Source organism: Limulus polyphemus, unplaced genomic scaffold (genome assembly GCF_000517525.1).
Source record: "Limulus polyphemus unplaced genomic scaffold, Limulus_polyphemus-2.1.2 Scaffold2195, whole genome shotgun sequence".
NCBI classification, from domain to species: Eukaryota; Metazoa; Arthropoda; class Merostomata; order Xiphosura; family Limulidae; genus Limulus; species Limulus polyphemus.
The window spans coordinates 61,372-78,142 of record NW_013667805.1 but is presented as its reverse complement, the minus strand read 5'-3'; the positions used below and the strand labels follow the sequence as shown (position 1 = coordinate 78,142).

At 34.2% G+C, this 16,771-nt stretch overlaps 1 protein-coding gene across 6 annotated transcripts in view; it reads left to right on the top strand.

The window, feature by feature from the left end:
- Positions 1-15,660, top strand: part of LOC106466228 (E3 ubiquitin-protein ligase TRAIP-like) — an 81,716-nt gene extending 66,056 nt beyond the window's left edge. For all 6 annotated transcript variants that reach the window (XM_022394211.1, XM_013926479.2, XM_022394206.1 and 3 more), the window contains 2 exons: positions 12,802-12,892; positions 14,993-15,660. In XM_022394211.1, the coding sequence (XP_022249919.1) occupies positions 12,802-12,892; positions 14,993-15,283 (382 nt within the window). In that variant the 3' untranslated portion in view covers positions 15,284-15,660. The remainder of the gene's footprint in view (positions 1-12,801; positions 12,893-14,992) is intronic.
- The last annotated feature ends 1,111 nt before the right edge of the window (positions 15,661-16,771 follow it).

Here is a 16,771-nt window from a genome sequence, read left to right as displayed (position 1 = left end):
CCTTCGTCGTTTGCAACTTTCTCTACAATATGCTACTAAGCTTCTATCCTTATCATGGCATCCCACCTGGGATTGTGGTTTTCTTCCTCGGTGGGCAATGCTCTTTCAGAACAGACGGTCTGTTATTCCTCCATTTGGTCTTCGTATCCTGGCATTACTGGCTGAATTGGGTCTGGCATTGGATGACATTGCTGTCCCCAATGATCAGCTCATTCTACCATGGCTTATTACCATTCCATCCTGTGACCTTTCCTTAAGTCATCTGGGGAAGGCGGATACTCCCGATTGGAAGTACCGTCTTCTTTTTGCTGAACATCTTTCGAACCATTCCTCTCTTCCCATTTACACGGATGGTTCAAAATCATGTGCCTCTGTAGGTTCTGACATGGTTTGCTGTGGCTCGGTAGTTGGTCGCAGGATCCCCTCTACAGTTTCTGTGTTCACTGCCGAGTTATATGCTATTTCTCTTGCATTGGATCATGTAGAAGCTATGCAGTACAGTAATTGTACTATTTACACTGATTCTCTTAGCTCTCTACTGGCCCTGGAATCGCTTAACGTTAGTTCTCACCCTGTTCTCGTCGATATTCAACACCGATTGGCCCACTTTTCTCTATCTTCTATTTCCATCCAGTTTTTCTGGATCCCTGGCCACGTCGGTATTCACGGGAACGAGCTCGCTGACACCGCATCTAAGTCCGTCTGCTCTGGTGCCATCACGGCCGTGCCTGTCCCATACATGGACTACGGTCCTGTCTTCAAGGCGAGGCTTCGTGCCAGTTGGCAGTCGGCTTGGAGTGAGCAACGTCATAACAAGCTTTTCCAGATCAAACCTTCTGTTGGTCTTTGGCTGTCTTGCTTCCGTAAGGATCGGAAGGAGGAAGTAGTCCTGGCAAGGCTACGCATAGGTCATAGTTTTTTAACCCATTGTTTTCTTTTATCAGGTATTGACCCACCGATGTGTAGCCATTGTGACACTCAAGTCACAATAGCCCACATTTTACTGTCGTAAGACCGTGAGTGGTGGCGCCATTTTAGACACATTTTTTCTAAAAGTTTATCCCTGACGCTGGACAGTGTCATTGGTAATGGTGACACTGTCTGACTAGATTGGATTTTTAATTTTTTACACACTATACGTCTTTTTAATTCTATCTAAATCTTTTACCGACATGTATTGATTTTAACTTGCTGTTTTTTTACATTTTACTTTAATCTACTTTCATTGCTTTTACCGGCTGTTTGGCGCAGATAGCCTAGCTGCTTTGCGCCATAAAACACCAACCAACCAACCAACTAATACACAGTATGTATAAATTGAAAGGAAGCATTAAAATTTAAATTAATAATCACCAAGTATAATTAAATTACATAAACTAAATATGATACCACAAACAGAACTACAAATAATTATGCACAATTTTAATTCAAATAGTAGACTTGAAGCATTTACAACAGAATATAACTCAAATTAGCATGTGAAACTGAAATTATGTCTAATCACCACAAAACCGAGCGTAATGGTTTTTCATAGTAATTATAACAGGAAAATAAACCAATAGTTAAGCACAAAGCTACACAATGGGCTTTCTGTGCTCTGCCCACCACAGGTATCGAAACCTGGTTTCTAGCATTGTAAGTCTGCAGAAGAGCAAAACAGAAAATAATTTGAATTGAGGGACATATTCCTCTCCAAAGAAAGATGAACAAATTGTCCATTCATCAATTGACCTGCATTGCTTTGATAACACCTTCCTTAATGTATCATTTACCCACGACAGTTGCATTAAGTAGTAGTTTTGTTACGTTGATCAATGAAGTACATCAACCACCAGTACTCCTGGCCCACATGCCTGTATTTCTGAAAAGGTTTGATCATGCATTTTCTATTATAGGATGCTATAGGGGGGACTAACTCTGCTAGAACCATCTTGGTGCGGGTGATGATAGCCTCCAATCTGTCTAGTAGAGACAGTTACAATCTAAACTAGTTTTTCCTTTTGTTAGTGTATATTTTACTCACTACAGTATTTCTCAAAATTTTGCCTCCAGAAAATTGCTTTTGCATGTTCATAACAGTGTGACACTCAGAGGTTCTGAGCAGAGGGCCAGCTTTATCCATGGCAATTCTCCCAGGAGGAAAAACAGTTTTCTGAGTTTTCCCTGGAGTGGCCAGTTTTTCCCCTGAGAAGTGCACTAACTACATTGTCTACATAATCACTCAATGTCTTTTGTGAATGTGACGAGAAAAAAGCACTTCCACAAACTGGTGAAAGTTTGTGACACTCCTCGGTACCCTCCAGTCCTTGCATTATGGAAAGCTCAACTGCCTTAGAACTTTTCAGACAACTAACTACATTAGTAGTTAGATACTTTGTCTCAGTGGTTCATAATGATGATACAATACACCATTCTCTACTTGTAACTGGCTGTACAAGTGCCAGTTATTATGTGCATAAGTTCTATATTTTGCCAATTTGTGATGTTTACACTGTTTTCCTGCACAATGACTATTATCAAAACTATTGATCTTTTCATTTGCTCTTCTTGAAGCTTCTTATACAGAAGTAGAATTGTCACTGCTTATATTTTTCTGTGATATTGCCGATTCAAAGACTTTAACTGCAGTATGGTATCCATGATATGCTTGAATGAGATGCTTCATTAGTGTGGTAGTTTAGACGAGCTATGTGCAAACTTTTTTCTGGTGCCCCTTTTTAAACATTCATTTTTACCACCCTCCCCCTACATATACCCTGTTTAAAAATATAACAAGTCTCATAATGGTACATAACATAAGGCATGCAGTTTCAATATACTCACCAATTTAGTGTAAGAAAAGACTTGAGCTTGGGATAAAATGAGGTCAACTCAGAAGTAGTCTTTTACTTGCAGATGAGGTTGCTGTCAGAGCAGAAAATGCTGACTTGCACAGGTATATTGATATGAAGAGGGAAAAACATGTCCATTGCTTTTCTTGACAGATCAGATTATTCTTTGTGAACTGCATCCAGAAGTTTCCAAGAGCTTTGATTTAAATTCTACCTGAAGAGTTTTATCACTGGATAGTTCTATAAGCTTTTCTTCAGCTGCCATTGGCAGATGAAAAGTTATGATGCTATTAAAGTTATTCCAGATCCAATTGTGTTCTTTCATTGATTTTTGGAATTGATAATTCACTGAGGCAAGGGAACATTTCATAATTTCCACTTTCAAATTGATTTTTTCAACAGCACAAGTTTTTGCAAAATGCAGACATGTTGGTAGGTTTTCCTTGCGATATATTTACTTTAATAATATGCCCATTCCAGACCATTCTAACTGATGGATTTACTTGGATAAAGCAGAAGGGGATAGCTGCCCATCTCTGCTGTCCCTTTGATTGAATATATCAGGGGCAATCTGCTACTAAACTGTGTCTGGAACATTGTATTATTCTAAAAATGTTGATTTTTATTTTTAATTCAAATTGTTATTAATGTGTACCTGGAACACCGTATTATTCTAGAAATGTTGAATTTTGATTTTAAATTTAGAATGTTTGTTAGTAAGCTGTATTTGGAACATTCTATTATCATTTTTTATTATTTTAAGAATGTGAATTTCAGTTCTAATTCTAGTATGTTGGCTACTAAGCTGTGCCTAGAAGATCATGTTATTGTAGAAATGTTGAATTTTGATTTTCAATCTAAAATAGCTATTAAGCTGTGAACATCTTATTGTTCCAGCGATATTGAACTTTGATTACCAGTTGATGATGTTAGCTAATAAACTGTTTCTGGAACATTGTACTATTGTAGACATGTTGAATTTTTGTTTTCTTTATGGAATGCTAGCTATTTAGAAGTACTTGGAACATAATATTATTGTAGACATGTTGAATTTTTATTTTCAATCTTGAATTTTAGCTACAAGGCTGTGACTGGAGCATCTTTTTATTTAGAAATTTTGAATTTGGTTTTTAGTCTAAAATGTTAGCTATGAAGCTGTACGTGATGCATTTTATTATTCTGGAGTTTTACTCTTTAAAATAAGGTCATCCAATTAAAAGTATTTCATTGAAAAGAGTTCCAGAATTAATATTCTAATATCATTGTCATGATATAAAAGACTGTTTAGTGTAGGTATTATTAATTTATTTATTTTGTCAGTAAATATTTCATGATTATTTAGTTTTTTTCATAACGAGAATTAAAAGCAATTATTTTAAGGTAAATATTATGACAAGTTATGTAACTTTGTATCAATTGTGCATCGTGTTTATAATTCATTGATGTCAGGAATATAGAGATTTCTAGAAGGTGAGCAATGGATTAAGTAATAAATATATAAATAGTGTGAGATGAGCAGGAACAGCAGACAGACAGAGCAGACGAGAAAGTAAAGTCAGAGAAAAGTTAGAAAATGTAAAGTTAACTGTCGTAGGAGCGACTAGCCTAACGGTTGATAGGTTAAATTGATATTAGAAGAATAATCTGTCTGATCAAAGGGTGTACTAAATCAGTTAAACCTGTCTGTGTGAACTTTGACAAAAAGCAGATGATTATTTGGAAGTAGACATGTATGCGAAAAGCAGACATTTATTGGAAGAAGCCAATGGTCAATTTCAGTTTCATCAGAAAGAAAGTGGAAGAGAAAAAATAAAGGAAAACTGATACTAATAATACTTTCAATTATATATGAAGTCTCTTATGGTGGAGGTACTCTGATAGTGAATGGTGTTACCTCCACTGTTCATAAACAGTCCAGGGACTTGGCCTCCTGATTCTGTAACTTCTGACAACCTAATAATGAAGATGAAGGCAGTTGACAAAACACAAAACATTTTATTTACAAGGTTGGAACGTTTCGGAATACACTTACTCCATCTTCAGCAAAATCTGAAAATTGTGTTATGAAGATGATTATTAACTAAAACTATAATATCACAATCACTAGTTTACTTAGTTTTTAAGATAAGTGGTAAATGGAAGGATAAAACAAAAAAAAAAGGATTATACATATATTGCACAACAGTTGAGTTTAAGTATGAAAATTTAGAACAATTTTAAATCTAAAGAGCTTTGCGAGTCATTAAAAGTCAGACGGTTTTTAGCTACGAGTAAGCTTTATTTAATGTAGAGTTCAAGGTCTGAAGATCCTGTGGTAGTGACAGAGGAATCATTAAATGAAATATTGTGGCCTGTGGTTTCGGAATATGAAAGAATGGATGAGAGGTTGGGTTTAAGTAGTGGATGGTCAATTTTCTTGTATGTTCCTAGATGTTTGCTGCCTTGTGTTTGGATAAATTTGATCAGCTATTCCCACAGCCAGTCTTTGCTTCTGGTTCTTCTATATAGCCCTGATGAGGATCAGATAACTAAACTTTGTCCTTCACTACTTTGATAACTTGGGTATGTGACATTTTTTCTTTTATTCAGTTGTTTATGCTGGTTCTCGGGTAAGTTTCTTGAGTGTACCTCAAAACTAGGAATTTTTTTCCTTCATTTCACCCTTTCATGATTGTTGTGTTTTTGCAACTTAGTTTTCTATCCCAATTTTGTGTTGCTTTGGCCACCTCAACATTGAGACCCATTCTTAGTGGCGTACATTTTGAATATTTCCTCCTTCCCAGAGATCCATGTCCTTGAAACACTTCTTCTGGTTTGGGATCTTCTTCTTCTACTCTCTTTTATATTTTGCCTGCTCAATTTCATAGCTGTCTGTTTTATTCACCCCCTTCTTTCTGAGGCTCTGCTTTGCAGCCACAACAGCTTTATTGGGAAAGGTTGCACCTACCTTTTATCCATGCTATCTCAATATCTTCTTTTACAGTTGTCCAATTTTTTTTAAAGGTCATAAGGACAGCAGTCACAAGGCTCAGAGATAACTTGATTCTGAGCCTACCCTTCAGCTACACAGGTTTTCTCATGGCTCTTTTTATCTTTCAGGGCTAAACCCCTGTCTGTTTTCAACTAAGTCCTGGGGGATTTTGCATGGAAGATGTACTCATTGGGTCAACATTTACTCTTTTATATGGACATTTGGTTCATTTTAGTCTCATTCTGGGAGGCATCATCTGCTGTAAGCTTCCTTTATCCTTGGGAGTTTGCATGTTTGGGTTGGCTGGTTTATTTGGGTATCTTTATCAATTCATTACTGGTGGGCTCGGCTCTCTTGTTTAAGTCTCATGAGTTATGAGGCTTGTGATTTCTAAGGTTCTTATGTCTCCTTTTCTTTTTGTGCAAAGAGTTCTATCTCTTCTGGGGACTCTAGCCTCTTTAATTTCTCTTCTTTCTCTTGACATGTTAATTTGTGTCCCCTTCGGGGATTTTGATATGTCACTGGAATATTCCCAGTGAACCATTGACTTTTTAATTTCTCTCTCTTCTTTTGTTCACTTCTCACTATCATGGTAGCTTTCTTGCCCCCCCCCCCCATGACCCTGAGCATCCCTCTTCCTCCACCTCACTTAGACTTGCATCTGTTTATGGATGACTTCTTCACTGGGTGGGGTATAGTTCTCAACACCTTTACTATTTCCAGTGTTTGGTCTCTAGATGAGTGATCTCTCCAGATTAATGTTGGCTGTTGAACAGGCCTGCCACTGTCTTCTGTCATATTTGTCTTAATGTCTTGTTATAATCCATTCAGATAACTCTGCTATAGTTTATTGCAGTAATAAACAGGAAAGTGTTTGTTGTCAAGACCTCTACTGTTCTGCTCTAGATCTCCCTTTTTGGCTACCACATCTGGTTGTCAACCTCTCATGTACTGGGAGCTATAAACTTAATTGTGGATTTGCTATGTTTTTGAGACCAGATCCTTCCAACACAATGATTCTTACATCCTCTGGTGTTTCATTGCATTTGTTCTAACCATGAGAGTCCTCTTATAGATGCATTTGTGACTCATCTCAACACCAAGATTCTGGTTTCTACTCTGTTGGTCATCTTGGTTGTGATTGCCACCCCTTTGCCTCTTGTTGCATCTTGCACTTGATGTTGTCTGTCAGTCTCAGGTGTCCAGTTGTCATAACACCATTCTATGCCTTCACCTTCATGTGTGATTTTTATACAGTCCTTTCTAAGACAGGCAGTTTCTTTTACAGTTTTGCTCATTTTCCTGCTAACTTTTGTTGGCCATCCACCCTTAAAGTTTTTCATGAGAAGTAGATGTTTTTTGACACTGACCCATCTTCTGCTCCCTTCCTCCAGATCGTATGAACCTTCTTCTCATTTTCTTTCTTTTTTACATGGTTTTCAAGAATGGTTTGTTTCAATTATCACTGGTTTCAGAGCAGCTATATTCACAACCTTCTTTCTTTTCCCTGGCCATTATCTTTTTCCAGTTCTTATGCATTTCTTCAAGACCTTTCTAATCATTTGTTCTTTTCTTACATACTAGAACATTTGATTAATTTTCAGGGCCCTCACAAATCCACCAACCAAACCTCTTGCCACTTACTACCTATGTTATCTTTCTCTTAAAACATTTTTTTTTCCTTCTCACTTGTAGAAAATACCACTCTGATATTTTTGTCTTAGACACCTTCACATTCTTTTTCACAGGGACTGGTTGATTTTATTTATGGATCACCCCTTCTTCTCTAAGACTGGGTTTGCCTGGGAGGGTGATCAAATGTTCTCTCCCCTTAATTTGTTTTCTAAACAATCATTCAGACTTTGGTCATATTCTTTGTTTTGTACAGTGTTATCTCACTTGCACATATCCCTTTGAAAGCAGTCAACATTGTCATTTTCTGCCATGGGGTCCCTCTCCTTCTCATTATTTCTTGCCTTCCACATTGATCAGACAAGTTAAACAATTCATCCGGTTTGTCTATTCCTCCTTGGGAAATAACACGTTTTGTATTTTCATGTAACCTTTTATCAAGTTCATCATCTTATGACTTCTGTTGAAATCCCATGGATGAACTCTTGCAGATGAGTTTGTGGATGACCTCAGACATCTTTGTGTCACATAACTTGTACTGCATCATGTTTTCATCAGCCAAAGGGTTTTCATCTCTCCAATTGCCATTCTCCCATTTTCCAAGAAGTTCTAAGGAAGTGAGTTACTCATATAACAACACCAACTGAAACAGTAACAAAATCACTCAAAACAGAATATATAAAAAAAAGGAAGCATGGGAACCCACAGAGTGGCCTGTGTTGCCTCATGGGGATACTTCTTTATCTTGAAAATGGCATTGAGTAGGAGATAACAGTGTGTTCAGTTTATCTGCCCCTGCTTCATACCCACTGTAGAGATGTGGTTTTCTGCAAGACATCTTTGGCAGTGCCTGTATATTTACCCTCCACACTTTACTGTACTGATAAAAGCAAAAAAAATGGAGTGGCTAAACAACCACTCCAACAAAGCTCCTACTGTCCCTATTCCTGGCAACACACTGCACAGTCTATCAGTGAGGATCTTATGCAGATGAGATTATTCCTGTTTGGTCCATGCACTTCTCTGGTGTTCTTCCCTACATGAATTTCTCTCTCCCAATTTCTTCCCCAGTAGCAAGCCACTAGAGAGTTGATGTGGAGAATTTCCTTTTGTGGTGTAATCTCACAGGTATGAAAAGAGAGAATGCACCCCTTGATTAGAAGTAGGGCAGAGGTGTCAACCTGGAAGAGTAGTGCAATGCATTTGTAACACTCTAAGAACTAGAGTATTCCTAGTGTTTGTGATCAGCTAAACGGGCCTGGAGCTCTCCTCGGGAGGCAGGTCTGTGATGATTCATGTTATTTTAAGTATTTCTCACATTTCATATGGCTTGACATATTGCCCTACTACAATTTATTTTTATGGTCTGTCAGATGAGTAATATTCACATTCTGCCTACCTTTGAAACACTTTAGTACAAAAAAAAATTAGGAAGTTCTTTTTAACCAACCTTTATTATTGTGCAAAGAGTATTCCTTATTTGAACATAATCTCACCAGGTTATGCTCTCCTTAGGTCCACCCCTAGAGACAATCTGTTAGTTTTCCCTTTATTTTGCTATACTCTCTGAAGGGAGCTCATCTTTTTAATTTTTTTCTTCATAATAGTTTTTTCACCATCCTCTTAATGTTGGATTCTAAATATTTGCTTTGTAGTATGAAGTTTACATTTTACATACTTGAAAATATATTTCATATAAATATCTCCACAGAACCAACCACATCTGGTATGCCTATTTGCCTCATTCAGAATTAGCTTTTGGTTTACCAAAATGCTCTAGTGAAATACTACTCGAGGAGGATGTGTCATCCTTCTATTCTGGAGGAGTACAGTCTAATGCTGTTTGCATCATACATTAGTGCAGTTAATGTTATTACATGTAAGGGTTAGAACTCATTCAAAGGCTTGGAGCATGTAAAATAAGTAGCTGCTTGTTCTGTGAAGAGGTATCTATCTGAAATACATTTTCAGGTTAGGAAAATGTTAACTTTGAGTCTTAATATGTTTAAAAGAAAGTTTTATTTACCTTTTTAAGATAATAATTTTGTATCTTCTTTATGAAGATATTGTGAGTATAGATTTGAAATATACGGAAGGATTGAACACTGTTATGTTACATTTTTACCTTTCATTCTACTCATACATATATATGTATTGGGGGTTGGTATTAATGTGACAATCTGTTATGCATTGATATTTTAAAGATTAACATAATATTTTTAAAATTTGTGATAAAAATTACATTAACTGTGTTGTTTTTTTCCACATTTATCTTAATTTGTCTATTTCAGATTCAAAATCATATGGATGTAAAAATAGCCTTTCAGGTCTTTCTTTTGTCTTAACAAGTCACTACCCAAAAGGTCTTTTGTTTAATACAACAACTAGTCAGTTAGGCTGGACAATAAAAGGCAAAAGATTCTTTGAAATTCTATTTATATATGTAGTATAATACTTCAAATGTTATGATTTAAATGCCAACTGCGGGTGAAGCATTAGAAACCAATAGGCCTAAAATTTGTGAAATGGCATTTCAGGTCTATCTTTTGTCTCCTACATACCATTGCACAAGAGGTCTTTTAGTTAAATATTGGAAGTCATCAGTTGGGCTGGACAATAAAAGACAAAAGATTCTCTAACACAATATGTAGTATAATACTTTTAAAAGTTACTATTAATGTGCTCTTCTCCAGATTTTAGCATTCAAACCATAACTAATAAAGTAATATTGTTGCATATGTATGTAAGGGAAAATCTGGTTTGGAAGGAAACAGTCTGATGATAATAATTTTGACACTGTAGACATTATTAACTGAATGTGCACAGAGTTGGTCCATTGGACTGACCCTGTATTGGAGAAGGAATGTTGACTATAATTCTCAATTTATGTGTATGTACACACAATGTGGCAAATGTTTACCATAATTGGCAAGTCTGTTGTATGCAACAAATCAGATGTGTTACAAAGGTATTTATACTCAAATTATGTTTATGAATTAATGGCATCAGTCTGGCTCAGAATTTGACAAGTCACAGTGCAAGGTGATGTCTACGTGAAGAATAAAAATAATTTCCTCCCTCTTTCGGTTTGCATATTGCATTTTCGTAACCTCTAGAACTTCCTAAATGCATATCTTCAGTTTTTTCAGTATTTCTATATATATTATATCTGGTATTTACTCTCCTTTACCATGAACTTTTGCTAAACCAGCAGTGTAGGGTAAAATGAACAATTGGTAACTCTGGTATCAAATACATAATACCATGTTGAACTGAACTCTGTAAAAGGTTGTAGCATGTGTATTTGGACCCCTATATGTGCACATAGGATTAAGTTTAATTTTAAGTTTTGTAGATATTTATACTTATGCAGAAAAATATTAATTTTTAGTTAGAAAAAAATACACAACTTTCATAGGAGCTGGTTAATTTGCTGTTGTTTATTTGTACTTTGACAACTAATCCAGATTACTTTCTGAAGCATGGCATCAAACAAAGGCTTTTTCTTGGTAGTAAGTAATTTTCAATTTTATTTGTTTTTCAGTACTAAAAATTTTAAAACTACATGTAATGCTGTTTACATTGACAGCTAATGAAGGGTAGTTTACATATCATGGAGTTTTGATGAACTAACACTGCATTTACAACCATTTCCCTGTTGTTTGAAAATTGTGTACTAAAACATTAAATTTAAATTTATGTTGCTGCTACATTGTTAAGTGCATATAACTCTTGCATCAGTAAGTAAATATGTTGAGAAGTTTACAACTTAATTCAGCTGAATCCAGTTTTCATATTTTACCATAGGTAAGAAGTTGGCCACTTGTTTTAAAGAAAAATTGTGTTGGTGTTGCTAATTAAATAAGATCTCTTTATAATATTTTTTAATTTATGGGTTTCTTATGTGGTATAATTGATATGAAGATGCCATATAGTCAACCTCAAGTAGTCAGAGTTCATATTAAGTTTTCCTTTTTTTCCACACTTCAAAAAAATATGAAAGAGTATTTTTTTCACATCTGAAGTTTACAACTTATAACCTACTTGATTTTTATAATAATGTTTGAGTAGTTTTATCTTTGGTGTGGCTTTTATAACCTATTGCTGTATTGTATAAATATATAATATGATGGAGAACTTGTATTAAGAAATACATATTTTCAATCATTTCTAATTTTTTGGCTTCTTTTCTCTAATTCTTAGCTCAGATAATAAATGTATGTCATGCAATATAAGAGGGATGCAGTACAAAGTCTCACGAGTGCAATTTATTTATAAGTTTATTATCGAGATGTAGTTTATGGCATGATTTGAATAAAACTTGATATTTGAGATTTTACTGGTTATGCTTTCATGAAGTTGAAAAGCTTTTTTCTTTTTTTCTTTTTTTGTTGTGTATATATAAAATATATGTATAAAGCATTCTTGTACAATATGTTTGCCAGGTTCTTCTATATGTGAGAGCTGGATTCTTTACAGTAAGTGTCTGTGATATGTTGGCAATAAATTTCAACAATAAACAAACAGCACATAGTCCGCTTGTTTTAAAGTAATATATTAAAACAAGTCAAACATATATACAAATGTTTGTTACACTGTTGATTATTACAGTTGTATCCAGAGCTTTAAATAAATGTATCTTTTTTCATCAAAGTTCACACAGGCTGGTTCAGTTACTTTAGAACACAACTGACAAGATGAATTATTCTTCTCTTCTCTTACAGTACAATTTGTAATAACAGGCTGGTTCAGTTACTTTAGAACACAACTGACAAGATGAATTATTCTTATCTTCTCTGCTGTTACAATACAGTTTGTAATAATTTCACTTTAAAAAATCACCACTATATGCTATTTTCGGCTAAGCTCACAATCACACTGTTTAGACCTATCTAACTTGAACTACATTTTGTATGCCTATTTATAAACTGACAGAGGCCTAGAACATTCTACACTATGTGATAATATGATACAATAATACTCAATTGGAAAAAACGAGAAAAACATAGAAGGTTCTAGTACCATGATGCAATAATAAAACAAGCACCAATTCACAATAATTGAATAACACAACATATGATTGGTGTACAATTACGTAAACAAACTTGCGATAATCTATCATTTCTAAAAGTAACTAAATTTAACACTCGTGCTATACTTAAAAAGAAACAGTTGCATATATCATACAATGTTTTTTCTAAACTAGTCGTAAACAAATGTAGCTATCACAATGGCTAGTTAATATTAAGTTAGGCAGGAATGAACCATATAGTTGCTTGATTACTGTTTAGTTTCTTTTATTAATCTGTAATGTGTTTGCTAAAAATAACTAATACAATAAAAAAATTTCTTTTCAACAACTTTTAGTCCTGAAAGTGCAAGTGTTAAAAGACCACGATTGACAAATCCAGAAAACATTGACTTTTCTACTGAGAAGTTTTCCCCAAATCATCTAACTGTAAGTAGGAATAGTTTTGTTCTTTATATATGACACCTTTAATTTACATCTTGACTAAGTGGGTAGAAAACACATCGTACCATGCATCCTCCCCCTTTACCTCTCAATCAGTCAGGCCACCCCTAAATCTGAAACTATATAAAGATTAAAAAAAATGAACTTTAACCTCATGTCACTCAAGAAGTGGTATAACTGACTTTGACCTAGTAAAACCACTTGCCCAACAACTCTTGCATTACAATAAAAACCGCTTTACCAACAAAAATAATAAGTGAAATCAGATGAATTAATAAATGTACAGTTAATCCATCATTTGGTTTTGTGGGAGGTTCCCTTGATATTATGAGATATCAATGATTGAAAATGGCAGAAAAAACAAAAGGTACAAAGATGTTCAAGAAGCAGTTAATTTTCAAAATAATTACTACATTATTCCACCAAAATGATGCAAAAATAGAAATAAACAAAGGAAACAGGTGCAAAGAAGACAATTGCAATGTAAGTTTTGTCAATGAATACATAGATGTTTTCAGTACATACACAAATGAAACACACTACAATGATTTAATTCACTGTTTCTTCAAATAAAAGTTACTTGATCATGTTATGCTTTTATGACTCGTGAAGCTGATACCTACTTCATTACTAAGATGGTCCACTTTCTGGAAGTCAGAGGGGGGGGTGACTTACTTGAGAAAAATGTTTGAAGTAACACTGTAGAATAAAAACCTTTTAAACAAATTAAAATATCTATTATACCCTTTAAGAATCAGAAGCAGACAGAAAATATGAAAACAAAGCCCTTTATCTTTCTCATTATGGGATATTTTATCTGTTATTTTCTCTACCCTAACTCTAAATAGGGTTGGTCAATTTGAGAGGAATACAAAATATATCTAAATTAACCTTTTTTTCCTTTCTATATTGACTTCAAATTGTAACAGGAAATTACATTTGTTTCTACTTAATTTTTTGCCCCCCAGTGGCACAGCAGTATGTCTGCGGACTTACAACGCTAGAAACCATGTTTCAATACCCGTGGTGGGCAGAGAACAGATAGTCCATTGTTTAGCTTTGTGCTTAATTCCAAACAAACTTAAATTTTATTGTTTTATTGTCCTTTGCAAATCATTCATGTAAGGTGATGTCACTTTATCAAATTATGTAACACACAGGCTACTCGCAAGCATACCTTGTGAAAAATGTTTATTATTATTTTTCTTTATTTTACCTAACCTTATGTAACCTAATAAGTTTCTAATTTTTACAGTTTAGTTAATTTTATTATAATAAATAAAGAATACACGTGAAAAACAAGAAATATAGTACAGTCAAACCTCATTAATATGAACTCAGTTATAACAAAACTGCTTAAAATGAACAATACTACGAAGTCTCTTTGAAACGCCATTAACACCATTGTAAATAAAGTTGGGAAATCATAAAAGGACCAACTACATAGATTAATTGCTTTGCATTGGCATGAGACGTAAGCATTTAAACCATTAATACGACGAGCCAAATGGAAATTCTCCATTAGGAAGTGATTGTTTTAACAGCAAATGTTTTGTAGGTTTAGCATGATTAGTTATTGCAAAATTACTCCCACAAATTCATAAATAAATTGTGAAATAGTAGTGGCACTATGATTTTAGATAAATTGGAACAGTTTTGTTAATGAAACAGCACTTTATGCATTATCCTCAAGATGTCAACAACATGTGTATTTACTAAGATGCGTGCTCTATCATTGGACTGCAAAGTCCAAATGATCAAAGCTATCGAGTCTTGTATTCATCATGGTGACATCTGTAGATAAATCGATGGGAAGCCCAGTACACACACTACACTTTTGAAGAAAAAAAATCTGATGTTTTAAAAAAGTATGTAAACAACAAAATCAAATCCAACCACAAAGGTTTCCAGTTCTCAGCAGTGGATGATGATGAGTAAGAATTGTTAAAATGGTTTACCAATGCACGTTTAATGAATATTCTGACATTAACGTAAAAGAATTGATAAAAAGAAATGAAAAAATAAGTTCATATGAGTTTTTTAAATCGACTGTTGTAATGCTTAGAAATTTTGCTTTATTTGTAGAGAACATCTGTGAAGAAGCTTAAGATGCATGTTTCTTCTGTTAATCAATCATGCACACCTGTAATTAGTGTCCATCAGCCTCGTGTAACTGAAAATATCTTCAAACCTTTAAGATCAATACAGCCTGATGAAGAGTCAGTTTTGAGGAAAGGCTACAATGGATTAGGAGGGCATTCTACTTTTGTATGCAGATCAAGGAATATGTTTATTAAATCTAAACCTTTAATACGAAGAAAACCATCTTCTAAGGAACAGGCAAACCAGAAAAACACCTTGGACCAGTTCATGTAACATAAAAGTATTATTTCATTTAGCTAAATGAATGAAGATTTGTGACAGAATCGTAAAGTAAGTTATTAAGGTCACTGCATTCAAATTAGTACGAGTGACCATTTGTAAGTACTCTGAAATTGCAACAGAAGACAAATACATTTCCAAGACCATATAAATTTTTAATCTCTCATTAAAAAATGTGAAATGTTTCTATATATTTAGAATCTTAAGTATTTTTAGTCTTGACTACATTCATCTTAGGTTGTATCAGATATCTCTCTCAATTGGTGCTTTTACCAGTGGCTTGATTAACCATACAAGAATGTAACATTAGTGGTCTAAAAAGTTTTAATTTGTTTGAAAATTTCTAATAAATGTTGTAGTACAAGTGTAAAGATTTGTTAGTAATGTATTACAGGATTCTTCCATACTATTACTTAGTTTTCAACAGAAAGAGAAAAAATATCCTTCAGAGAAATATATTATGCTAATTGTATAAGTATATTTTTTTTCTGTATTATTCTTCAACATATTCTTCAATCAAATTCTAGCCTTAACATAAACTGTATATCTGAATTCAAAACATGAAGTGTAATTCCAGTTTATGTCCAATACCTCTTTCCTGCAACACATTAGACATTTTGTAATGAATATATATATACACTAGCATATAGCCTGTCAAATATGATGGGGAAAGTACTACCACCCCCATCCTATAGTATACCCTAACCTCACATTTCATAGCTAACTGAAATAAATAAATTTTGCAAAATCGAGCTTGACCAACAAAGAGCCAGAAAAGTGCAGTTGAGGCAGTCAAACATCAGTAAACTCCTTTGTGAGTCAATCAAAATTAAGATCATTCATGAAATGAATTCATGGCATATTCATGGAATAATAATTACTAAAATTCAGTTAGATTAACAACTTCTAATATATAAAAAAGCCAGTGTGTTTTGGTAACACTAGTTTCAACAATGGCTTTTGTGTCATGTTGCTCAGTAAAGTTTTAACTTAATATTGTTATTAGTCTATGTACTGAAAGTATAAAATGAAATGGATAGACAACAAAAGTGGAAAAGTATTTGTCAATTTCTTAATTTAGAGGTTTGTTTTTTATTAAAAATGTTGGTGATATAACAGAAAATAGCTTAATTCAGAAATGATTTAAGCCTAGGTGATCCCACATTACATCTTTACTTTTGGCTTATTATACCAACACTCGCTACATTTATTAAGTTTTCAAGCCTCCCTCACGGCCCCCTTGCATTCCTGTCACTAAAATCATAATGGAAAGATGGTAATTGAACTGTTCTATTTGGATAAATACATTTTGGCTTTTATGACTCCTCCTATTTTGAGAAATCAAGCATGATGTGACACACACTGGCTTTTATATAGGTTACATGTATATATAAAACAGTTCAGGCCATCTTCACCTGAGTGAACTAAAACGTTAGTGAGATAATTTTTCATTTACTTATTTCAATCTAGTTCTGCCCTATT